Consider the following 26,871-nt stretch of genomic DNA (forward strand, 5'->3'; position numbering starts at 1 on the left):
GACTGAGCTCAGGCCCCAGCCTTACACTTTCCTGGGGAGAACTGAGTGGAGACCTGCAGGGTGAGGGTGGTGACAGAGGGACCCTGACAGATGCTGTTTTGTGAGGAGGCAGGTATGATCCTAGGGAGACGCTGGCTGACACATGGTTGGATGGCAGCTGAGCTGCAGGTCTGGTTGCTGAGGACCAGTATATGCAAAGGCACTGGAGTGGGCACTCCTGGGGCCTGGAGGTCGCTAGGAGTACCCACGGGTGTGATGGACAGGTAGGCTGCCTGCTCAGTCTAATGCAGGAGACGCCTTGTGGGCACAGGAAGGAGCTGGAAGCTTTAAGTGAGCTCTCATGCAGCTCAGTATCATCTATTGCTTGGACATCAAAACACATTCACCTGGTTAAATTGTAAACATCTAAGAGGTGAACAATGGGAAGTCTTCCCCTGCCCAGACCCCGCGCCCAGCCTCCCAGCCACTCCACTGCTGGTTGCTTCTGTGCCCTTGCAGCCTGCACCCCGGACGCAGGTGCTGGTGCACAAGCTGGGGCCCGCCGTCGGCACGACTCAGGACACAACCAAGGGTGACAGCCGAAGATGGGCTTTTATTTTTTTATTGTTTGTATAGTACAATCTCTGTGGTAGCAGAAATGTATGTACAGAAACAATTCAAATAAGAGTTCAGGTTAAAAAAAATTTTATCCCAAAGGATATTTTAACATATATGAATTTCACAGCTATATTCTACCCACACCCCTACATGTCACATACAGGCTGCTGGTCCCACCAGGATGACATCGGGGGCGTCAGGGAGCAGTGAGGGCGGGGAGAGCCAGCCACCGAGAGCCCTGGCCAGGGTTTTCTGTTCCTCCCAAGGGGCCCTGGGGCAGCCAGTCCTGCCATAGAACCGCCAGCTCCAGGCCGGACAGTCGAGGAGAAAAGGCTGCAGGGAGGAGACAAAGCCCTGCTGCCCCTGGGGAAGCAGGCAGGAGGCACGGGTCTGCACACCCCCATGCGGCCCTGGTCCGCCACTGGCTCTGAGCCAGGGTTAATAAAGTACATTCAGTGAGGGGAGCATGGCAGAGGTTACACCCCATTAGGGAGAGATTTGTCCAGACAACAGAACACACGGCAGGTCCCGGGAGCTGCAGTCATCACACGGAGACAGCAGCTTGCACCCGCTGTGCGCAGTCTGCTTTCTGGAGCATTAGCCATTTGGACAAAAGGGTGAAGGAGCAGCTTCCGGAGACTTGTGGGCAGGCCACGGGCAATGTCACAGTCTGTCCTGTCTCTTGCCACTCTCAGGAATGAGCAGTGTCTACACACATTGTTACCTACAGAGAGCCAGGTACAGTGCTCACCAGCAGGGTAATTAAAGTCCTGTAAAAAAATCAACATTAACCGGAAGTGCCGTGGTGACGTGCTGGCTGTGTGCACGTCCGAGCAAGCTTCAGGCCGGCTCTGGACTACAGGAATCTGAGCTATCTCACTATTGCACTACGAAACTGTTTCTGCTGCCGGAGCTCATGTCAGAGGCCTAAGGAAATCGTAAACAAGATATGAAATAAATGTTACTCAATTTTAATAGTCTTTCATATCATACACATCTGTGTGCGGCGGTGAGCCATCCCAGCTTCTTGCCGCAGGGACAGTGGTCGGAGCAGAGGGTCCCACTGGCTCGGCTGCCCCACGCAGTCCAGGGATGGAGTGTATGAAGTCCTCCCGCAGTCACACCCCTAGCTTCCTCTTCTGGTGGAAATAGGCATCAAACCTCGCTTGGGCATAGTCCTAGGAGATACAGGAACAGCAGCCTCACCTGGGGCTCCTGCCCAGACCACCAACAGCGCAGCTCAGCTGCCCAGGAGCTCATCTGCTCTAAAGACATCTCGCGCTGTTGGCAGTGTTCACCCCACACCTTCACTTTAAAGGTGCCCAGTTTGTTCACCATGGCCAGCGTAGCCACCCCCAACCCAGAGAGGACCTTGTCTACATATTTGGCACTGCCCGGTCCCCGTCTTGTTTATCTCCAGTGTTCAACACGCTGACTGATGGATATTAACAAAGCTTCCTCTTTCAAAGCAAAAGGTCCCAGGGCACTCCCAAACATGGAACAAAGTCTACTTGGTCTCGGTGCATCGGACTGTGACTCCAATTTGCTTTAAAAATCCAAATTTCCCCAGTTCTTCTGCCTCATGGCACCTATGCATTCCTTACCCTCTGCCTAGAAGCAGAAATACAGGTCCGAGGAGGAAAAATGAACTAATGAACTAGTCAATTCCCACCTCCTGTCCCAAAGCAAGGTACTCACTCTTCCTCTGGGCCCCCTCCCCAGGACACCCTGCCCACACTCATAGAGGGTAATAAGTGTCTATGCCAAGGACGGTTCCTATGGTTGAAATAAAAAATGACAGCACAGCGTGGTGCAAACTTCCTACAAGCAGGATGTCTAACTCAGCACAGCTCCCACCTCTAAGTTGGGGCTGGAGGCCAGAGAATGGAGTGGTAATGGATGCACCCCACACTACTACCCTCAGTGTCCCTGTGTCAGGGGAGACTGAGGTTGGGGCTATACCTCTCAAGTCTGTATCTCTACAGCCCATCAGAACCACAGGCCCACACAGCACTTTCGGATGCAGGGAAGGAGGGCCTGCAGGCCCTGAGAGCAACGGCAGCCTCCACAGGTGGGCGCCCTCAGTCAGAGGGGCATAAATGAGGTGGCCTTTCTCCTGCAGCTTCCCGGCTGTGCCTGCTGTCTCAGTGCCATGTGCCTGGTTCAGGAACTTGCAGGGAGGGACCAGGTAACCCGCTGTACGGGGGACCATCACCTCCACCAGCATTCGAAACACTGTAACCTTTCCTCCGGGGAGTAGAAGAGAAAAACCACCCTCTAAACTTACCATGTAGCCAAACTCGATCGATGAAATCTTGGCCTGTATGATGGACCAAAGTGCCCAGAAGAAGTGAGAGGCCAGGGCAAATCTGTAATTACAAAAGCAGGAAACACACGTGAATAGATGTGTGGGACCCATCAGAGGGCTGGTGAGGTCACTTCTACTGGACGGACATCCTAACTCATGTCCACTCATCTGGACGCAAACCATCTGTCTGGGCAAACTCCATGGGGTTATGTCCCACGGCCACAGTGGGAGCACCACAGCCGCCCTCTCCCCACCTCTGGCAGGTGTGACCATGCCCAACTTCCTGTTCCCCACACGTGACTACATTCACAGGGCTCACCAGGAGGCCTTGGTGGCCATGCTGGTGAAGCCTGGGCCACACAGAGACCCCGTGCTGCCCGTGTGTGAGGAACAGCACCCGCACCCCCACCCCATCACCATCAAGAGGAAACTCAGGCCTCTGATAGCTCACAGCCTGTTCTAGAAGGCGAGATGATGCCCTCACCACTTCCTCCCACAAGGAAGTGAAATCAAACACAGGACAGTGAGCCAGTGACCCCTCCAAGCTGCGCGATACCCATCACTAGAATCCAAATTCTCCTCACATTCATACCTTTGGGCCTCGTACAAATGACAAAAAGCTCTCATCTGAGGATGAGTGCTCTGGCTCCCTCACTAAACCCAGCCCTGTCTTCCTGGCAGTTCCCGACCCACCGCTGTCCCCTGGTACTACCCCTTGTGTGTGGGCCTCTCTACCTCCCTTCGATTTCCATCCAGTCAAGAACCAGAAAAGGGCAGTGCTCGGTGAGGGGTGTGGACACACGTGAACCAGGAAGAGGTGATCAGTGAAGTGGGGCACACTGCGCAAGGTGGGCCAAGGTTACTTCAACAGTCATTTTACCAAAGAATCTTCTAGGAGACCCCAAAGATTCAGACTAATTCAGGCCTCTTGTCTAAAGAGTCAAGTGAGTGAAACAACAGAAGTCTGGACCTTTGTAGAATTTAAACTTTCCAAGCCCTGCTCTGAGAGCTAATGAAAAAGTTAAAAGCAAGACTCAGAATCACCCGGCTGGGCGTGGCTCAGCGGCTGAGCATCGACCTAGGATCGAGGAGATCGCTCTTTGATTCCTGGTCAGGGCACATGCCTGGGTTGCGGGCTCAATCTCCAGTAGGGGGTGTGCAGGAGGCAGCTAATCAATGACTCACTCTCATCACTGATGTTTCTCTCACTCTCTCCCTTCCTGTCTCTGAAATCAATAAAGACATATTTAAAAAAAAAAAAGACTCAGAACCAATACATACAATTTTTAATTATTTTCTAAAGACGTATCATTAGATGGCACCCCCAGTCCATGAACCCCAGAGACAAGAGTGCACAGGCCTGGGTGGCCACAGCCTGGCCCAGCTGAGTCTCACACACGGTTAGTCTGAAACTCCATCAGTCCATGTGTAGGCCCTGTTCTCAACTGCTGACACCTGCACACACTCAGCCAAGAGAAGTACCAATGCTCTGTTTTTGACGGAGTACAAATCCTCGAGAGGTACGGTTATTAAGAGCTCCTAAAATACTCCATAGCCAGGAGGCACCCAACAAATTCTACATAGAGGAAAGCGCTCTTTACAAATCAGCAAAGGAAAAAAATTACCTGTTGATTTCAATCAGCATTTCTTCTTCTATAATGAACTTTTCTTCATTACTGAGGTTTTCAAATTCATTTGGGAATGCAGCCAAGTAACTGGAAATAAAATGGAGCTAAAAAAAAAAAAAAAAAAAAAGTAAGGGCCAGTGATGGTTAGAAATCGACACTGTCAGAAGCGCACACATCTAGCCCTTTGCGGTCATGTTAAATTTGGACATGGGTGTCATACTGGTCGGAATTAATTTCCATTGCAAGAGCAGTGATACATAACATGCAAGATTATGAAGGATAAACAAGAGAAATTATGAACTGATACATGAATGAATAGAGTTAAGATTCGTATGGTTCCTTGCTGTGGTGGCTGAGAGCAGACATACGACCGGAACGGTAAAAAAGCTTTGGTGGCTGAGAGTAGACAAATGACCGCAAAGGGCTAGATCCTGTCTGAGAAGCCTGGAGGAAGCCTGGCTGAGCCCGGACCACCACTCTGCCCAGGCTGGGGGACTTGGGAGGTGCCCCTCAGCAGCAGTCACTGGGTTACAGTCAGTTCTAATCGGCTCCATGCCATACTGTTGACCAAACAGGTATAGGAACCTAAGGCTACTTCTGGAGAAAGTAATTTAGCTAGAATTTTTTTACTCTAATCCATGCTCATCTTTCCACCGTCTGATTGTAAAGCAGCGTAAGCCAGTCCCCAGCATGGCCACAGGCATGCAAGGTATGTGGCTCTAAGGTTTCGATGCTCCCTCAAAGTGGGAGCTGGACCAGAAAATGTGAAGGCCCCCCTAAGAAGCCATGATTATTCACCCACTATTTCTTGTAAAGTGGCAACGTCTAATTTTGATTTGCACATTTAGGCCACGTGTGCATTAGGATTTAGGAGCTCCCTGGTTCTTGAGTTATTTCATACTCTATCAAACGGCAACAGAAGACAGCAAACCACCGAGCTTTCTTTTGTACACAAGAAAATGGCCGTCGGTCATCCCTTCCTTGTTCACTGGTTACCTAGTTTGAGTGCCCACACTTCTTCCTCCACCTTCTCTCCCTGTATGGCCTCTTCCCCCTTCCTTCTCTTAAATCAGCTTTCACATTCCACTACCAAAAAGCGTCCCTCAATTCAAGCACTGTCCTAGGCAGGGGCTCCGGGATGGGCCTGACACTCTGAAGAAAGCTCCACAGAGAAAAGATAAGTGCCAAGCCCGGCCAGTGTGGCGCAGGTGGCTGAGTGTCGTCTGTGCACTGAAAGGGTGCAGGCTGATTCCCGGTCAGGGCACATGCCCGGGTTACAGGCTCGATCTCTGGGAGGGGGTGTGCAGGAGGAAACTGATTAGTTTTTAAAACCCATACTTGAACCACCGCACTAGGAGGGTTAATTTCTGGGAGACACTAAATGCTGAAAACTGGCAAATGAAGACAGAAAACTTGAGTTGAACCCTAGGCAGTTTTTCTCAGTGGTTAGAGTCAGCCTGCAGACTGAAGGGTCCCGGGTTCGATTCCGGTCAGGGGCATGTACCCCAGCTGCAGGCTCCGGCCCCTGGGGCTGTGTGCAGGAAACAACCAGTTGATGTCTCTCTCTCATCCATGTTTCTTTCTCTCACTCCCTCCCCCCCCCACTCTCCGAAAAGCAACGGAAAAAATATCCTCGGGTGAAGGGTAAAAAACAAAAAGACTTGAACTGATCGGAGCCCTAATGAAATGCTATCAATGACCCTCCCTCCAAAAAGCCCTGGGCCCAGACTGTTTTGCGAAAATCTATCAAACTTTCAAAGAACAGATATCACTCAGAAAATAAGATATCCCCTTACTGCCGACTCCAGGATGGTTTAACATTTAAAAATATCTCATTATGAATTAGAGACAGAAAAGCATGACATAACCTTTCTGCATTCATGAGGTGACCCCACAAAGATCAACACCTCGGCAAGATTTTTAAAACCTCCGAGAAAAAAGGAATAGAACTGCCTTCAATTCCCACTAAAATGAATCTGCCTCTGCGCTGAAGATCTCCCCTTACCGGTTGGAGAGTCCTCACCTCCAAAGCTGCCCGGTTTTTATAGAAGTCTGATTTCTCTTCAGCATGGCAAGAAGTCGAATACTGGAGACTGGTGCTGCGTTCCCTCTTCCCCAGGCTTTCTCCCACCCTTCCTTCTCATGTAGCACGACCTTGAGGTCCAGACCATTCTGGACACTTTGGACATACCCAGGTTCCTCATAGTCAGCCTTAAAATACGGCTAGAAGAGAGCAACACAGTTTTGGCCCCACAGGAAGCCTGCATGCACTTGAACGGCAGCCCCTAGAGTGTGGGCTGCCCACAAAGAAGACTCACTGTGCCTGACTCAGCTGGGTAGGTGCCTAAGAAACACCTGCTCAGTTGGCTATGGCAGCAACTGAATGCACCCCTGTCCTCACCCCCAGCCTCCGCGAATGCTTCTCAGCAGGCGGGACGTTCCAGGAGGGCGGGTGGTGGAGCTGCGCCTGTGCAGGCGCGGGGAGGCGGGCTTCGTGCACTGCCCCAGCCCTGTCTGCTTCCATTGGCTACCTACTTATCCTCAACCCAGGCTTCAGCAGCGGGCTGAGGAATGGAAGAGAAGGGTTTCCAGGAGGCAAAACCCAGTCACTGGACTCCCGTAACTCAGGACAAGCTAGAGAACAGTTAACACCACAGCAGCTACTACATCGTGCTACCCAAGACTCCTCCTCCCTGCACAGCAGGAAACAGAGGGAGGTCAGTGATCTCCAGAAGGCAGTCAGAAAGCAGAACAGAGGCTGAGCTGTTTGGAAAAAACTAGGAAGTACAAAGGGGACTTGGCTCCTCTCTGAATGAATACAGGTATCTCTGGCACAGAGCTGGACTCAAATGTCATGTTTGTGTTTACATTTAATGAAAAAACATTTAAAGCAAAAGCGTTTGCCTAACCATTACACAGTTTAAAATGAGCATCTTTCAAAATGCACATATAACCAACACTAACTACATAAAGCTGACATGGGTAATTCACCAACCAGCCAGTGTATGCACACCAGCCCTACCTGCTGCTTCCTGGTGGGGAACTTAAGGATGTTTGCTCTGAAAAAGGGGTACTTCTCATAGGAATAATCATACATCCACTCACAGAAATGGTTTGCAATGTCGAATCCCCTGAAAAAGAGGTCAGAAATGCGAAGAGTAAGGCAACCTGCGCACCATGAGGCTCTGTTTACAGAAAGAGGCTGAGTCATGAGCATCCCTCCCAGAAACGAGCAGACTTCCTGAGGTCCCAGGAGTACACCTGCTCCAGGGACAGGGACAGCCAATGGGGCGTTACCAGAACCACGGCCAACAGGAGCAGCAAAGCTCCACCCAACCTGCCGCTCAAGAGCAACTGTGCAAGAGCTTTCTCCTGCAATCAGCACTTTTACGAAAAGAACCAGATTCTGGATTCTGATCACACACAGCCCTGCTCCCTCTAACACAAGCTAAGGACAGGCTGTGCGTCTGCATGCGGCCATTGTGGCACGGGGACAAAAAGCATTGCTTCCAGAAGACACGTTGTAACTTACAATGGTTTTGTTATCTGTTTTCCCTATAGGTGTTTTATACACATATTCAAATAAAACAGTGCTGGAGTGAAAACATTGGAACACATTACCTGTAATTATAACTGCTGTACTCAAAGTCGATGAGCATCAGTCTCTGCTTCTCAGAATTCTCTCTCCCTTCCAGCAGTAAGACGTTACCTGCAGAAAAGTTTGCATGACATGACTTTCACTCTGGGCAGGTTTCACACTCGAACGCACAGGTTCTGACAGCAGAGCCAGAGTGTCCCTGATCCTTTAAGGAATGCTAACCACGCACAGAGCGAAGGTGACTGCCATGCCGGTGGCTCCTGGAGCAGCACTGTCCTGAGAGGTCTGGCCTTGACGGAAGGCCAGGGGTCCCTACCTGTTTACAGCAGCCTCAGAGGAACATGGATCTGGGCTCTCCCTTGGTTTTCTGGAGCAGTGTTTGCCAAGTTTTTCACATGGGGAACAAAGGGAAATGCCCATTTGGTACACTGGAGCTCTGGCAAGCCAACACCCCCCCGGAAGCCTGAGGTGGGGATGCTGGGACGCTGTGTTCTGGTGTCCTCCCAATGAGGATGCCAGGGGTGAGGTCAGCCTCCACAGGGCTCCGGGCACCACACCTGGCCCCAGTACTTGGCCCTTGCGAGGTTTTCTAACCAAGACCACAAGCAATGTTTGTACATTTCCTTTAGGGCTGAATTCTGGGCCAGGAATGAGTTGGCTGCCACACTGCCACTCAGGCCTATGTTCTGAGACCCTCACAACTCTACACAATGTCCAGCATCTCAGTCCCCATGGGGTGGTGTGTGAGCAGTGCCCGCCAGAGCTCATTTGTTGGCCACTCCCTCTCTAGGGATTCTGCAGGAGGCACAGTTTCTAGGCTTTTCAGCAACACTTTCTGTTTCCACTGGCCAAAAACAGGAGAAGTGGAGGCAGATGCCCACAGCAGAACAAAGCGAATGCACAGCTCGCATTCTCCCGTCCTCTCCACATGCTGCCATCACTGGCCAACTGACCTCCCACACACACAAAATTGGTTGATGTGGCCACAGGCTGTTTGACTGGACTTGGCCAGCAACGGATCAGCTAATTAGTAAGAGGTACTTGGCTTAAACGAAGGTCTTAACTGATGACTGGTCTTCAATAGGGACTGTTCTCTAAAACAAACTGCTCAGCCTGGCCAAGGGCCCGAAGGTGAGCCGATGTTCTGAGAGCAGGTGGCTCTGATATGCTGCAAGGTGCTGCTCACTGCAGAGGGCTGGACCCAGACTGACTGAGGCGGTCCTGCCTTCGTACTGCTTGTTCAGGTTAAGAGTCCTATGTCTACAGGAAGGCGTCAAACACTGAACATGTGGCTTAGGAAGTTGAAGGCCTTTAACCCAGCTCCCAGTTTAAGTGAATATTCTGATTTTTTTCTATGAATATATTTTTTTACAAAAATGGGATGATATCCTACATGTTTTTCTAAAACTTGTTTTTTTCCTTTATTGCATCCTGGAGATTTTTCTGTTGGCGGGTATGAAACTCAACTTGACTCTCTTTTTTTCTTTTTTGAGAATTTTTATGAGTTTATTTGAGCCAAACTCATGACATACCGAGAAGCAAGATCTCAAACGCTCCCATCTTTTAATAGTTATGCAACACGTCATGTCTGGCTGGGCCGTAAGTTAATGCCTCTAATCCTCTTTCTTCCTGGACACCCGGCATTAACCATACGCTCCGGAAGCAATCTTTCAGTGTGCGCGCGCGTGCACACACACAGAGTGGGTGGCAATTCTTACCTTCTTGACAGTCATTATGACAAAATACAACTGGAGATGGAGTGGATTCAAGCAATGATCTGGAAAAGGAAGGTTTTGCTATTACTTATCAAACCTTTAAGAAGTCCAACGCAAATAGTCCTGCTGTCTCAGCAAGCCCTGCTCTGCATTAGTGCTCCAAACAGCACATGGCCTCTGGGTAAGGTCTGTCATGTGAATTCCCAGCCTGTCCCCATGGTTTGATGTTTTGGTTTGTTTCAGAAAAAACCTACTGCCTGTGCTCCACTGCCCTCATCACCAACCGTCCCTGTGAAATTGCACTCCCTCAACGAAACCTTCGTGGATGACCAGAGAATTGACATCACTCATATAAAACTAATTCCAGGTGACGAAAGCCACTGTTTAAACCCATCCTGCACAACCACCAAATGTAAATGCCAGACCTGAGGCAATGCTTAGTAAGTGATTACTGACAGCTGCTTCAGTGACTATGAATATTTACATTTCTGGACACGTGTACTTTCTAAGTCAGGAAATGGAAGCAAATACTGACCTCAGGTTTTCCAGTTCCAAAGGCAGGTTGTAACTGAGGAACCTGTGGAGCTGCTTCACTTTGGCCTCCTCGGTAAACTTAACTCTCAGCACTTGATTTAGGTACCTTGCAGGAAAGGGGAGAACAAAAAGAGCATTGCTCAGTTCATGGCCTGTCCCTGGGCTCTAGTTACATGTAACCACACAATCCAGGGGCCCCCCATCTCAATGACGGAAAGGAGAGGGAGCGGGGCCCAGGGGCTCTGGAAGGCAGACTTCCCGCCCATCCACCTGTTCAGTGGCATTTCTGCAAGTCATCTTTCCTGGTTCAGGAACTGATTCTGTCATGGAAGAAAGATCTATTCATGACGCAGACACCACCAGCTAACAGCGGCGCACCAGCACACAAAGGAAGCCTTCTGACCACATGGCCAGCTGGTGCTCACCTCTGGTACCACCAGGAGCTGTCAATGCAAAACTAAGTCAGAGAAAAGCGATCTGACCACTTACTTTTCCATTGTTCCAAAAAGCCATTTCGGTTCCTTATTGAATGGCATTTTCATACCATGAAATGTGGCCATTTTCTCAGCTATTTCTGCAGAAATATCTGGCAAACTTAATTCTTCAGTCTCTAATCGCCGGCTCTGAAATAAAAAAGGGAGTTAGAAAATGACATTTATCCAGGTAAACCAGGAAGTGTGAGTTCACACAATCTCTATGGAAGAGAAGCCAAGGTTTGTGGGGTGACTAAGTATCAGCCAGTTCACAACATTTCCTTAAGAATGGGCACGGTGCCCAAAGATCACCGGCAACCCAGCAACTGCCAGGGTACTCAGTGAAGGGCAAGCAACCTTCAAAGGTCAATTTCATTCTGAACCTTTGGCTGAAAGTCCTTCTCCCATCTAATCTATGCCTGCCCTCTGTTCACTCTACCCAGCACTAGGTGAAAAACCCCAGGTCTCTAGCAGTTTATTAATTGACCCAGCATCTAGCTCCTTCCTCAGCTGGAATAGTCCACTCTCACACATGCAGGTGAGGGAGTGCCATGAGCTCAGGTGAGTCATGTCCCATTATTCACAGCAGTGTCCCCAGCACTTACCCAGCCTGGCACAGAGAAGGCTTTCAACAAGAAAAAGGCACCCAGCGAGGTGGGCTTACGCCCAGCTTCCTAACACAGCCTGAGGCCACATGTGTGGGGCTGCCCTTCCACAGCCACTCATGGGAGCTCAGTCACTTAAGACCTGTTCATCTTTCCCACACAAACTACTGGCCTACAGAAACCCGGAAACATTTCTCTGAAAATCCAAAGTGGGACAGCAAAGGGGTTAAGAGCAAGTGTCCCCAAGCTGGATACCCACCCCCCTCAACTTCTGGCTTCCATACGCATTTTAAAGCTCCACAGCTAAGGGTATGTTACTTATACTTCTGCGCCTCATTTTCTGGTGTCTGTAAAATGTCAACATGACATGAAGTCCCTGACAGGGCTGCTCTGAACTAGCATAGACAATGTGAGTGAGCCTCTGGACCAGCACCTAACTAGGGAGTGTCGCAACAAGTGGCAGATGCCCTATGTTTGGGGCTGAGGCCCGCTGAGAGCATCAGGCTCACTCTTCTCAACTCTGGAAACTCCACAATGACCATGCTGTGACAGGGACAGGGCACTCAGCTTCTAGTGGCAGGACACCAGGGACTAATTAAGGCAGCTCACTGAGCTTTTAGAGCTCTTAAAAAATGCCAGTAGCCCTGGCTGGTGTGGCTAAATTGGTTGCAACGTCATCCTGTGCACCAAAGGGTGGCAGTCAGGGCATATACCCAGGTTGTGGGTTCAATCCCTGGTCAGGGCATTTGCGGGAGGTGACCGATTGATATTTCTCTCTCACACTGATGTTTCTCCCCCCATCTCTCTCCCTTCCTCTCCAAAAAACAAAACAAAACAAACCTGGCCGGTGTGGCTCAGTTGACTGGGCATCGTCCTGTGCACTCGATTTCCAGTCAGGGCACATGCCCAGGTTGTGGGCTCGATCCCTAGTAAGGGGAGTGCAGGAGGCAGCCAATCAATGTTTTGCTTTCACATTGATGTTTCTCTCTCTCTCCCCCTTCTTCTCTCTAAAAATCAATTTTAAAAATCTTTAAAAACAATTTTCTAAAAAAAAGAAAAAGAAAAAATATAGGTCATTTACTATTTCAGACCCCAACATCTCAGGCTCCTGTAGTGAAGAGACAGAAACCAGACGTGAACACATCTTACCGGAATAAACTCCTCCAGGCGGCCTTGCGGAAAGATGCCATAGAGCTTCGGCCCCAGAGACCTCTCTGCAAGAATGGCGAACATCACGCTCTCCAGAACCATGGCCTCAGCCCCCTGAAACATGGCAACAACCCAGACATTAGCGAGGGGTGACGTGGGCCAGGCATCAGAGTGCTTTCCCACGAGCAGTTTCATCAGATCCCGCACCAACTCCATGATCAGGCATGTATCATCACCCACATTTAAATATGAAGAAATAGAGGTTAACAGGTCTAGTAATTTGCAGGATCCACGTTAAAAGCACTATACTGATGAGACTTTAAAATTCAACTTTAATTAAGGTCACTGACTCCAAAAATAGAACACTACCTATCAATACTTTATTGCTCCTGTTAATTTTAAAACATGTTATGAATCTCACCCTTGGCATCTTGTCAAAGGTCACAACAGTACCACCCACTCTGGTGAGGGTTGACTTGCCTTTCAGTGGACAGTGCTGAGGATAAGAGAAGGGGCCAAAGGCATTCTGCCTACTAAACTGGTCTGTGGGTACAGTAAGTTCCAGAGTCACTCATTTAGGTCTGAGGTCTGTTTTCTGGTCCAAAGAGCACCCAAGCCTAGAACAGTCAAGGTTTCTATTTTCTGCTCTTATCCCCAATCTTCTCCTCTGTCATTTAATGTTCATCTTTTTGCCAAAACCTTTATGGTGCTCATATGATTCTGTCCTAAAAATGAATGTGGATCTATGATCATTTTGCCTTCAAAGTCAATGTTTTGGATTCAATTCAAATTCATTCCTTGGTCCTTTCCTCAAACAGCAAATTATAGTTAAGAGCTTCCATCTGTTGGGGTGGAGTGGGAAGCAGCTGATCTTAACCAGAGGCGCACCCAAATCTCTTAAAGCTTCTCAAACAGGTGTGTCGAGGGAACACCGGCAGATGTGCTCTGAAAATCCTTTCAGGGGGTTCCATGTCACCCCTTGATAAGAACGGGCTGTGTTCCTGGAAGGCCCCAGAGCCAGTGAACCAGATGGACAGTTTTGGACCATGTTGAAGAACCACCCAACCACCTCCACAAGAGACGCACTTAAGGGGCAGACTCAGCGGGCACCAGAGTCCCACTAAAGTAAGCCCTGCTCTGTGGGGTGGGCCCCTGCACATCTGGTTCATCACAGCCAGTCTCTGCAGCCAACTGGCCTCAGGGTAAATCTCTCCCATTGACCTGCCAAGAAGAATCAAGGCTCAACTACAACAGGAGGGTGTACACCGCCCATGCGGGGTGGGCAGGGGTGGTCGAGTGTCCCTGGAGTGCCCAGCACAGGTGACCGGGGAGGCTATGCCCCTGGACCCTACAGGACACCTACTACATCAGGCCACTCTACCAAGCCTGGAAGACGTAGCAGCTCTACCTAATACGTAGAAACACACACAGGGAGGCTACCAGAATGAGGAGACAAAGAAACATGTCCCAAATGAAAGAACACAAAAAAACTCTAGAAAAAGAACTGGTGTGGTGCAGTGGTTTGGGCATCAGCCCTCGGACTGAAGGGCTGCGAGTTCCATTCCAGCCAAGGGCACACACCTCGGCTGAGGCTCGATCCCCCGCCCCCAGTGGGGGCACATGCGGGAGAACACCAATGGATGTGTCTCTCTCACATCAATGTCTGTCTTTCTGTCTGTCTCTCTCTCCCTCCCATCCACTCTCTCTGAAAAGTAACAAAAAATGTCCTCAGTGAGGATAAAAAAAAAAAAAAGAAACAGGAAAAGAACTGAACATGCAGACACGCAACCTACAGAGTTCAGAGCGCCAGCTGCTCAGAGCAAACATCAACGGCACAAAAAGGGGCCTGGAAATCATGAAAAAGCAGTCAGAAATGAGGGAGACACTAACAAATGAAGAATAATTTACAGGGAATCAACAGTAGGGTAGACTAAGCCGAGAATCAAAGCCATTTGGAACATGAGAAAGAAACACCCAATCAGAACAGCAAAAAGAAAGAAGAATCCAGAAAATGAGGGTAGTGTAAAGGAGCCTCCGGGACAACGTCAAGTGTGCCAACACTCACATCATGGAGGTGATGAAAGGAGGAGAGCAAGAAACTGAAAACCTATTTGAAAAAATGACAGAAAACTCCCCCTACCTGGAGAAGGAACTAGACAGGCAAGCCCAGGAAGCGCAGAGAGTCCCAAACAAGAGGAACCCAAAGAGGCCCACAGCAAGACACATCATAATTAAAATGCCAACAGTTAAAGACAAAGAGAGAATCTTAAAAGCCGCAAAAGAAAAGCAGTTACTTACTTACATGGGGGCTCCCATATGTCTGCCAGCTGATTTCACAACAGCAATTTTGCAGGCCAGAAGGGACTGGCAAAAAATAATGTTATGAGAAGCAAGGACCTACAACCAAGATTACTCTACACAGCAAAGCTATCATTTAGAATGAAAGGGCAGACAAAGAGTTTCCCACACCAGAAAAACCTAAAGGAGTTCATCACCACCAAATTAGTATTACATGAAATGTTAAAGGGTCTTCTTTTTAAAAAAAAAAATTTATTGATTTTAGAGAGAGAGGGAAGGAGGGGGGGAGAGAGGAAAGGTGGGAGAGAGGAAGAGGAGGGGAGAGAGAAAGAAAGACATCGAAACATCCATTGGTTGTTCCAATTATTGATGCATTCATTGGTTGATTTCTGTATGTGTCCTGACCACAACCCACAACTTTGGCATATCAGGATGATGCTCTAACCAACTGAGCTACCCAGCCAAGGCAGAGGGTCTTCTTTAAGAAGAAAAAAAAAGCCCTAGCCAGGCAGCTCAGTTAGTTGGAGCGTCATCCCGTACACAAAAGAGTTGCGGGTTCCATCCCCAGCCGGGGTGCAAACTGGAGGTGGCCGATCGATGTTTCTCCCCGCCCCCCCCCCCAAAAATCAATGGAGACTAAAGTCAATGGAGGTGAAAATTTTAAAAATAAACGAACAATCAGACAGAAACAGACCAACAGATACAGAGAAGATTTTGACAGGGGGGAGGCGGCGCGGGCGGGGTGAAAAAGGTGAAGGGATTGAAAAGTACAAAGTGGTAGTTACAGAACAGTCACAGGGATGTAAAGTACAGCACTGAGAGTATAATCAATAATCTAATAACCATGTGTGGTGTCAGAGGAGTATAAAATTTGTCAGGATGATTATTTAGTAAGTTATGTAATGTCTGATCACTGGGGTGTACACCTGAAACTATATTGTATGCCAATTGTAATTGAAAAAAAAATTAAAAAAAGAAATATGCTGTGGGGAATATGATCCGAACAGACACTGTTCAAAATAAAACGGAGCTCTTTAGCCCTGGCTGGTGGGGCTCGGTTGGTTGGAGTGTTGTCCGGTTCACCAAAGGTTGTAAGGTTCGATTCCCAGTCAGGGTGCACAAAGAAGCAACTGACTGTTGTTTCTCCCTCATACTGATGTTTCTCTCTTTCTCTCTCCCTCCCTTCCTCTAAGATCAATGAAAACAACAACAAAAAAATACATCCTCAAGTAAGGATTTATAAAAACAAGAAAAACAGAGCTGTTTAAATCACACATTACAAAAACGCACTGAGACAAACTCATAGGCAATGACACAAACTAAAGTTAGTGAGAAGGAAACAAAGAAGAAAAAAGAAATGCTACTTGAAAGGATATGGTGTCGCATTAAAGTAAAAAGTAATTCAGTCACTTGTACATTTGATGGGGGAAGTGGATTTGCTGGTAATCCCCTACAATTCTAGTCTAGCCACAAGTTGTGTAATCCCCACAACTACAGTCTAACCATCACCTGTGCGGCCCAATCTTCATTTACTAATTTGAAGTTTTGTATAAATGACTCCTATGAAACAAACTGTGACACCCCCCCCCCCAAAATTCATATCTAACCCCCAATTCGACGGTATTTGGAGGTAGGGCATTTGGGAGGTGACTGGGTTTAGCTGAGGTCATGTGGGTGGAGCCTTAATGGGATCAGTGTTATAAAAAGAGACACCACAGAGCTCTCACTACACTTCTCTCTCCCCCTCCACCAAGTGAGGACACAGCGAGAAGCTAATGCCCTCAAGGCAGGAAGAGGGCTCTCACCAAAATCCAGTGTGCCGGCACCCTATCCTCCGACCTCCAGAACTGTGAGAAATCAATGTCTGTTGTTTATGCTGCCAGTGAGTTTGTTACTACTAAGACAATGACAACAGGACCATAGCATTGATCTATCAAAAGTTAATGGATTTTAGAGCAGTGAAACCTGACATCAGACAGGTTTTACTTTTTAAACCCTTAACGAATGATGACAAATTCCTGATATCTCTATTTAGCTGGCAAAAGGTCTTCACTCACTCATCTGACGGGACAGCAAACCTGTGTGGGGGTACAGTCACCGCTGGCGCCATCTGCCCTCAAGTCCAGCACACCTGGAGCATCTCTCCAGCTCTCCACTTGAACCCCTGCCTGCTGCCCCCAGGGAGCAGTAGCCCAGCACGCCCACCTGCTGGACGGAATAAAAGCAAGAACAGGACGAGGGAGTGGACCTCTGCACCCAGACCTAGCAGTCTGCCATTAGTGGCTCTTCACCATCTGTACAATCCCCACCCCATTCCCCAGTCATTTCCAAAGAGTACGATTAGGATTTCTTCTGTCTAGGTAGAATTTTATTGGAATGAAAATTTATTCTTACGTTTCCTCTGTGTAGAGTAACTAAGCTGAAGGGCATTAAGGCTGGCACTGTATGAAATACAATCACATATGTATCTAACCTAAATATCCCTTAAAGTTTAAAGTTTCAAATTTTATAGATTTAAACTCCACTTTAATATTTTAGTAAGTATTTTTGCACATCGTGTCCACTCAGTGCAAAGGCTTCTGGGAGCTGACTGCAACTGAACACACATGATCCAGAACCCTCCCGAACTGAGTCAACCCATCGCCAGGAATGGTGAAGATGGAAAGAGACTTAAGAACTTCCCAATCTCTGTACATTGCTCTGAACACTGTAAACAAGAAACATCTTTGCTCTTATGTGATACTACAGCTCAGTACTTATACACAGCAGGGAGAAAGGGGGGAGGGAAGAATCTGAAAAGGAAGAAAACACTAAGTCACAAGCAAGACAAATGGGTAGTTAGGAAGGCTCGCAAGTCATCTTAGAATAAGTGCATGGAACACTGGTGGTCTTCTTGTGGCCACGAGGTCTCTGAGCACCTCGCTGTTTGCTACTTAAGGAAAGTGAGCACCCAAGGAGAGACTGGCAGCAGATCACATGAATTCCAAGCAGGGGTGTGGGCGGAGGACAGAAGCTGTGAACCTTTGGCCTATAGGAGAAAAACAAGGACAAGGCTTGGATCAGGTGGCCTGAGGAGAGAGGGCAGCTTGGGAGGAGGATCATGGCCAGACTGTGGAAAGGTCTAGCAGTTAATGCAATAGGACGTGAGTCTAGGAAGAAGACGAGGAGAAGAGAGACAGATTTTTACTTTGTGACTGTGTCCCGGCTGAAATAGGGAAGGAAACATTTCAAAATAGAGGAACGTCACATCAAATGCTACTGGAAAGTCAAAATAAAAGGAGAACTGAAAATATACTTTGGATTTAGCATCATGGAGGTCCTCATGCTCTGACATTTTCAACTACCAGCAGGTACCAAGGTCTACACACGAAGGGCTCGGAATGGCTGAAAAATGTCAATCACTTCCCACCCAGTCAGTCTAGATCCTCAGGACCAGGGTCTTCAGAGCAGGGCGCATGCAAAACAACCCACCAAAACACAAGGACAAAATATCAGCACTTTTATTCCTTTATAATCTCACCTCTTTCTGATATCTTATTTTAATAACTAGTACACAATTAGTAATCAGTAAAACCAGCATATCTGTACATGTAGATACATACATATACATACATATGTGTGTGTACATGCACATTTGCACACACACACACCCCTTATATACAAACTTGGGAGAGTATGCTCAAAAGTTGTTTCCTCCCTGGAATGTGGAGGTAACTGCTCCAGACTCCCTACTTCTGAGCCTCAAAGAGGGGACAGGATGACACATCAGTGCTCTTGCCCTCAAGCTCTTCTGAATAAATATATTTCAGGAAGTGGGGTCATTCTAACTTAAATCTTGTAATTGAGGAAGGCATCTTTCCTACCTGGGTACCCTGCATAAGAAAAAACACTCCTACCTGCCTGGGAAGAGTGGCCACTGAGAAAACTGGGCAGTGACAGACACGATGCAGCAGTGAAACCCAGGCGCCCTCCACAAGAATAGCATGCACAAACGTTACCTCAAACTGCCATCTCTTAGCACCCCAAATGCTCTTCAGGTTGCCCTAAAGACACCAAACATGCACTACCTCAGTAGGAACTGGAACAGCCACTGTCCTCTCAGTCTTACTGAAGCGGCTCCCATACACCAAGAGCCCATCCTCTAAGACGGACAGACAGACCAGGGTTCTCCAGATACTGCCCCACCAGAGTGGCCAAGGTCGGCTAACACAGTTACACCTCACACAGATGCAGAATGGATTTCATTACTTACTTGAAATTCATTTTCATTCTGAGCTTGTTCGGATCCCTCCTTATTACAGGACCTCTATGAATGAGAAAAAGCAAACACTTCCGGTGAGATGGGGAACACTCAGCAGACGGTAACTTTGCAACCATCAGAACAGCCAGGGTTAACAAAACATCACAGATTTTTAATGAGTGTTTCTCAGCCCACTGATGTCTAAAATGCACCACCAGTGTCCAGCACTGATACCAACACCTGAGGAAGCGCTTCGTTTCTTTACAAGGAAAGGGATGTGCTGTTGAGACCAAGGAGCTGCGACTCACAATCACTCTGGTGTACCACTTCACAATTTCATTGTTTGAGGAAAGTCAATAGAGAGAGGGCGGTCTTCCAATCAAGCCTTCCACAAATGGTCAAGCTGAGTCTCACCAATCTAGCCAGGTGGGTCTCTACTGGGAGGAAGGCCACCTTCTGGCAAGAACGGGGTGTATATATATGCCTGTGGCAAGCATGGTCAGCACAGAACTCAGAGAAGAAAGCCCTGTGCAGGCAGGCGACTTGGCACAGAAACTGTGCAGATGAGCCTGCCAACTTGCTGCTTTCAGACTAATGCTGCTCGTTCCACTCCACATGAATTTGCCCTCCACCAGAAGGAGGTTTGTGCAAATTAATAAAGTCCCTAAACTTATTTCCCATATTAATATATGGAGGGACACTTTCACATCACTTTCCCCAATGAAATTGCAAATTATTGGTAACCAGGACTTTAGCAATAACAACAACTAAATCATGAGCTGCCACCTGCCGCTCTGGCTACATTCTTTCTTCATGACACAGACCATTTCTTCTCAAAGCAACCCCCACCCCAAGTGCTTTAAAAACCTTCATACTAGCTTCTAACCAGGGTATGGGGAAAAGCAACTCAGAAATTTAAGTGTCATGTCAAAAATTGAACTCAAATACTGCCTCTAGAAATATGTTGTTAAAATTAAACTAAAGTCTGCTATGTCAGACACAGAATGAAGCCCATAAAGGAAGCTCTTTAAAATGTTAAGGTAAGAGATTCTTGAACACCCCAAGAAAAACATACCTTTCCATTCCACAGCTTTATCAAAAATACCTGTACCAAGGGCGGAAAGTGTGGACAGGAAAAAAAAATGCCACGTTAAGCAACAGGAGCTACTCTAGCACCATTCAAACCACCTAGTGACTTAAAGCAACACTCACCCATCATACACGGAAGTAACGTTCCACAGACGTTTTAATGTGTTTTGTATAAACAGTATTGTGTTCTAGCTTACTCAATATGAGAGTAAACAAAAATATTCATGTGTGTGAAGCTATCTGCAAAGACTTGCACTTACATATACTCAATAGTATCTTTACCATACGGTTAAGTACATTTTGTACAAAGTACAGAAAATACAAATGAGGTATATGACATTTTGTGTAATCTGCATCTCTTGGATGAAACGGTGGTACAGGTTAAATCCCGTTACAATGAGAGCTACAAAAATGGAAATACCACAAATACTTTTAGACCTCTGCTGGTGGCTCGATGCGTAATGTGATAAACCTTAGGGGGGAGTAATCAGGTATCATGAAAGCTTCACTCTAAAATACTCTCATGACTGCACTGTTAGCTGAGACTTGGTCTCCTCTCCCCAGTGGCCAACAAGTAACTTATGAATATGGACTCCATCTTTTATTTATGTCCTTCCCAAAAGCACCAAGCAAATCCTGGTCTTTAAACACTTTTTGGATGGCATGAATAAATGAACACTCTGGCACTGTGAAGTTCCAGGTGGCCAGCTCAAGGTGCAACCTAGGTTGCTAGAGCCAACCAGGTGTGGCAAACTCACATCCAGGATCCCAGCAGTGGGAAACTGGCTATGGTGTTAACTGGAATGAGAATAGGGCTGAAATGCCCCCAAAACATTATATCCTTGTGCTTTTGCTCTCCAAATAAAGTTAAGCACAAAAGAAGTTCTATTATCTATTTCATATTGATACTTTGCAGGGAAAGCTTGAAGACAAGGAATTTGGGTATCCTACTGAAACCTGCTGTAGCGGGATTTGACCTGTACAGAGTTCTAAATGACTATGGTTACTCCTATGCTGTTATTACTAGAACTGCATCTTCTTAGGGAGATACAGTAAATGGGTTATTAAGCCAACAGAAGTCCCCTTTCCTTGTCTAATGGTGCTCTCAAAAGCAAGCCACTTCATCCAAAGTTAGAATTGGCTTAGTTCCCAAGGCCATTCCTTTTGAACACATTAGCACCATTAGGTGAAAATAACTCCCCCATCCTGCCCCTCCCACCCACCCCCAAATGCATGCATTACTTGAGCCATAAGAGCACCATCGTGAAGGCAAGATGGACTTCTGCCATAGTCGACCTCTGTTCTGTTTCCTCAGTACAGAATGCTCAGGTTCCCACAATCCTGTGAATGCAGGAAATCTCAAACCAAGGAGATATTCGTAAAAAGGCGAGAGAAGAGGCCTCCTCCTGAGGTGAGCCAAGGAGAGAGACTCACGTTGCCAAGAGGTCAGAGAACGTTTCTGTCCTGGAAGACAGTAAGGAAAACATCTCTTGGAATCTGGGGGGGGGGGGGGGGGGTGCTTCAGAGGCACAAATATTGTAAAAAATTTAATGTGACTTCAAATTTTTTGCCAATTTGCATTCAGAAAAACTATTTCATAAGTTATCAAATAAAACTGAAAATTTTTTACATTTATTGGAAATTTGAACATGGGTTATTGAATAAAAATCGCCTTAGATACAGACTGAAACATCCATGTAAGAAAGAGTATGGTCTCTGGAATCTGCTCCAGAACCACCCTGGAGAACAAAGGGGGCAAAGATGAAAGAAGACCAGTCAGAGGGAAAGATGGATGCTGAGCGATCAGGGTTTCATTACACGCCTCTGGTCTACTTTTGTTACATCTGAAATTCTTCATAATAAACAGTTTATAAAAGAAACACTGAAATTTCAAGACTTAAGGAGTCATAATGCATCAAATATACTAAGACACCCGACTCTATGAATATACTAAAAAAATCACTGAACTGTACCCTTTAAGTAGGACAAAAAAAAGACGACACCGAGCGATCATTAAAAACATACTGCCAGTGGTTTCCTCCCACCTTCCTCATTCTTTGCTTCCTATTTTGGTTTTCAAGAGAACCTGTAAGTATTCATCACAATCTACGTGTTCATTAGACTGTGATGTAGAAAACAGACTTAAGTGGTAGCAATAATAGAGGACTTTCATTTTTTACTTTACATACTTCCATACTTCAAAAAGTGTTTAAAAGGCTTTTGAACTTTAATGTTCTGCTTCGTGATTTGCAAAGATGAAAATCCATTGGTAATAAGACATCTTTAAGGGCTAAGATGAAGAAAAACCATTTGATTGAATTTTGTCATATGTAATTTTAGGTTTTAAAAATGTTCTACTTTAAGTTACCTGATGTTTCACAATCTAACCAGTTTATTTCTTTAAAGTTTTTAAGCCACTGGGCAAGATAAGCTCTTATCATGGGCCAGTTCTTAATAAAAGGTTCCTCTAATGATGAGGGAACTAGCTTTATGACTAGACTACTTTAATACAGCCACAACATTTGTGAGACTAAACCGAGCAGCACTTGGTTTCCCCAGAGTCTATGTATGTGTCTATGTAAATAAATTAGTCCGAGTGGCATGAAGTGGCATACAGCTATCAAGATGTCATTTGTACTTTAATTATCCCAAGGAACATTCTACAACAATTTGAACTTTGCAAAATTGGATGACTTGATGAACATCAACAGTAGACTAGAACTTCTACAGACTAAGCCAGTAAAGACAGGTGAGTAGAAGTCTTGGTAAAGAAGACTCCTTTCAGGACCTTCCCAAAATTTATGTCTGATCCAGGGTAACCTGCTGCCCCAGGGCTCCTGAGGTGTCAGAGGTGAAAGTACCTTCGCATAAACAGCCCAAGGCTTCCAGGGAGAGTGCCCTGGCTTCTCCAGCCTGTGCGTGCTTCCTCGCAGGTCAGCAGAGACGAGCTTGATAAAGCCATCAGGGACCCAGCAGAGGCTGAGAAAGGGTGCTACTGACTGGACAAGAAAGAAAGTCGGTTTCCAACTCTGACCAAAATGTCCACACATTCATGGTGTTTCCTTACAACGCTCAAAGTGGTGTGAAGGAAGAAAGTGAACACTTCAACTGATCTCTCAGGTTGAGGCCCATAAATTTCTAAAATTACTAAATGTCTGTCATTTTCTACTGAGGAAACAGAAGAAGGGGATCTGATTTGCCTTGGGCAAAAACAAAACAACCCCACCCCCAAACAAAAAGTAGTATATTCAATACGTAACATTCTGACATCTTAATCACTGTACCTCTTTAAACACAGCACAAACTGTAGCTGGTGCTACTTAACAAAAGCATTACAACTTTCTTTTTAAAAAGCATTTCTTGAAACCAAGAACTAAAAGAAGGCAATTAAAGCTGTAGAGAATGCTCCGACTTCAGAGGACTCATACTATACCGTGAATCGTGTCTGTCACCTGGAAACCAGAGTGCTCCAGGCACGATCGCATGGACAAGCCTGCAGCAGAGAACACATGCACATACAGCTAAAGTGGTACATTACCCCCAAATGCCCTTCACGCCACCCAACACAAAGACATTCCTTCCCAAGAGGGGTGGGCTGCGGTCACATCATCGTTCCAGGGGCCAAAAATCTGTGTTGGTTTCATGCTATAAATCTCAAACATAATTTAAGACCAGCAAGACAAAGACACTTTGAATATGTCGAAATTAGACACAGTCCTGTGTGGTTTATTTAGTTATCAAAAGAAGGCACCAAAGCAGGTATGGAAAGACTACAGATCATAATTTGGCGACTATCTTTGGCGAGTACTAGCTGAAGAAATACTGGGTAAGACCAAATGGGAGTACAACAGTAGAAAAATGTTCGACTTCTGAAAGTTCTGACTACCTTAGAGACAGATATAATTACACCATACTCAAAGTACAAGGGGATTTTTTTTTTAAGCAGAATAAACAAAACAACTTAAACTCATGATGGCCCTAATATAATGAGAAAAAATATATAGAATTCAGAGTATTTAGTTATCAGGGACATGTGCTTTCAGTCTCTTGGGACAAAGCAGGGCTCGTCATAAAGGGCATCAGTCATACTGTCTGCAAAGTAAGGATTACCTTAGTTCCAGAGAGAAATGTTAATTTCTCAGTAGCCAATAGTTTATTATTAACTATCTATGGGCAGTTCTATATTTTATTGTGGGTTAATTTTTAATTTAACTGGGGATAAGGGGAACAGGGAAGACCACATTTTATTTTCTGCATTCAAAAAAGACCATGTACCAAATTTTTAATCTTTTGAATCACTAACACATATCTGCGTTGTGCCTTGATACCTTTAATTGTATTATGGTTAGTACTCAAACAAGCACTAATATTAGCCTTCTATTACCAAAAAACAAAACAAAACATTTTCCCAGACAACACTCAAGAGATCTTTGATGTGTACTATAAACATCCATGCCTGTGGGACCGTTCAAAATGGTGAGGCCAAATCTCTCCATTCATGCACAGAAGGGATTGGCTCAACACAGAGTCACTGTTCTGACAGAGGAAGGGACAAAGCAGTCCTCTGAGACTTCTGCCAACTGGCACAGGTCACATTGAATAAACAATACGTACTGACATTTTGTGTCTTCCACAATTCATGATAAATAAGCAAACTGGTTATTTGTAATCAGCCAAACTTGCTTCTTTGAAAAGGCTGCTACTGGACGCTGCAGAGCTCATGTTCCTTCCCAGTATCAGAAAGGAAAAAAATCAAGTTACATTTATAGCTAATTTTATCGTGTCAAGCTCTCTTCTAGCAATGACGTTTCTTACCACAATGGCAAAAGTTAAGCTAGTACTTCTTCTCAAAGCTCCTATTAAACTAAAACAAAAGCAAAACAAAAAACTCCCATTAAAACATCCTACTTTAATTAAGTTAGGAGCAATTTTACAGTTGAATTCAGTTTTCACCATCTACACAGCAAATGTAAATAGCCTGCTCCTCATTAAAACTACAGTTTAAATTAAAGCTAGTCTCTGTGAAACAGACACTAAATTATATTGGCATGTACTGTTTTAAGATCACAGCACTATTTTTACGTTTAATCATCCCTACAAATAATATTGTACAGCTGTCTTTCAAAGCTGTGTGTCTTATTTACATTCTCAAATGGACCCATTCTTTCCTTGTCCAACACAGGTCTTTTCATAAGCCCCTTAAAATTAACACAAATCCTAAATATGACCTGCAGGACACAATGGGGAAGTCGGCTTATGGCTCATCTTATAAAGAAATAAGGGATAGATGTTTGTGGGACAGAAACTGTGGGCCTTAGAGCAATTGGAAGGTTTTTACCTTGGCTTTCTGCTACTTAACCCTTAGTGAACTGCACCAAAGAGCAGTCATTTCACTCCCACTATGGAAATAAAGGAAATTAAACATTTCACAACACCAAGGTAAAGAAAAACACAAAAGTTGAAAAATATCTCATTATTTTAAACCAAGTCACTTGTAAATGATTGTAAATGTAAATTAAAGAACTATTTCTACTTAAAATTTGACTTTCACAGAGATTAAAATTTTCAAAAGCTTAAAACTGGTCTATCACATAAGCAGAACAGCAAAATATTCTGAGAAAATACATATTATGTGCAGTAATCAACATTTTTAAATGAAGGAGCTTATTTTAACCCACCTCAAAAAGATGCCACCTCAAAAGGATGCTTTTACATAGCCAATTTAGGGTATACCATTTATATTTGTATAAATGCACAAACAAGTATAGAGGTGTGTGTGTGCTTTCATCTAAGATAGAATAAAAAAGGAAAGTATAATATTTGCATTATACTAAACTCTGCCTTCATCCACATTTCTTAATGCCAATCCTGACAAGTTCCTATCAATTCTGGCAATTTTGTTGTTGTTATGGGAACAAAAGTGCCACTGTAGATTATAAACATCTCTCCTTCCCTTATAGGCCAGATTCAAAGAGTTGATAAGCCAGCAATATGACTGCACCCACGCCCCAGCAAAAAAATAAATACCAGAAAATTTTTAACTGAGTTGCGAATATTTGAAAAAGAATTTAAATTTACGGTTAAATCCCTGACAGTGTTGTGAAAGCTCACCTTTAAAAGCACACCGCAACTGCTGCCTGGCTCGCCTCTTACTGGCTTCTCACTACCTCTACTTTCCTTCTCTCTTACTACAGTTGTGTCTCAGAGGCCCTGCATTTTCCCCTTAGTGTTGTCAAAAGTATTCATTAATGTCTGAAATTCTAACTGGCAACAAGTGCCCCTGATAAATCCTGAAGAACCTGGGACTAAAGATATTTAAATCTGAAGCTATAGGTTTCATGGTTTTACTAAAAAATGGGGGAGGGGGGTACTTGAACTAAGGACTCAGTCGAGTAATTATGCTAAAAATACCGGTTCCCACCTAAGAGGCAAAGGAACAATTTTCCCCCCAACAAAAATGAGTTTATTGTCTAGTAGGTCAATCGTGAGACTGTCAACATTGGCTTATTACCCACCCTGTCAGCTACGTGTTCGCCTTTGCACCCACATGCTCCAGGCATAGTTTCTAGCTGTCATCAATAGATGCAGTTTGAGAAATGGAAACTAAACTTATCTAACAAAAATGTAATCAAGAAGT

At 45.8% G+C, this 26,871-nt stretch overlaps 1 protein-coding gene across 2 annotated transcripts in view; it reads right to left on the bottom strand.

Annotated features, from left to right (window-relative positions):
* Positions 1-572: 572 nt before the first annotated feature.
* Positions 573-26,871, bottom strand: part of CHKA (choline kinase alpha) — a 40,549-nt gene continuing 14,250 nt past the window's right edge. Inside the window, exons 3-12 of one of the 2 annotated variants that reach the window (XM_081155485.1) lie at positions 19,158-19,211; positions 12,608-12,721; positions 10,870-11,003; positions 10,382-10,486; positions 9,850-9,908; positions 8,155-8,242; positions 7,556-7,664; positions 4,531-4,637; positions 2,885-2,966; positions 573-1,775 (exon numbers count right to left, since the gene is read on the bottom strand). In XM_081155485.1, the coding sequence (XP_081011611.1) occupies positions 1,716-1,775; positions 2,885-2,966; positions 4,531-4,637; positions 7,556-7,664; positions 8,155-8,242; positions 9,850-9,908; positions 10,382-10,486; positions 10,870-11,003; positions 12,608-12,721; positions 19,158-19,211 (912 nt within the window). In that variant the 3' untranslated portion in view covers positions 573-1,715. The remainder of the gene's footprint in view (positions 1,776-2,884; positions 2,967-4,530; positions 4,638-7,555; positions 7,665-8,154; positions 8,243-9,849; positions 9,909-10,381; positions 10,487-10,869; positions 11,004-12,607; positions 12,722-19,157; positions 19,212-26,871) is intronic. The other variant, XM_081155484.1, reaches the window with a different exon arrangement.

This window comes from Miniopterus schreibersii, assembly GCF_964146895.1.
Source record: "Miniopterus schreibersii genome assembly, chromosome: 12".
Classification (NCBI taxonomy): Eukaryota; Metazoa; Chordata; class Mammalia; order Chiroptera; family Miniopteridae; genus Miniopterus; species Miniopterus schreibersii.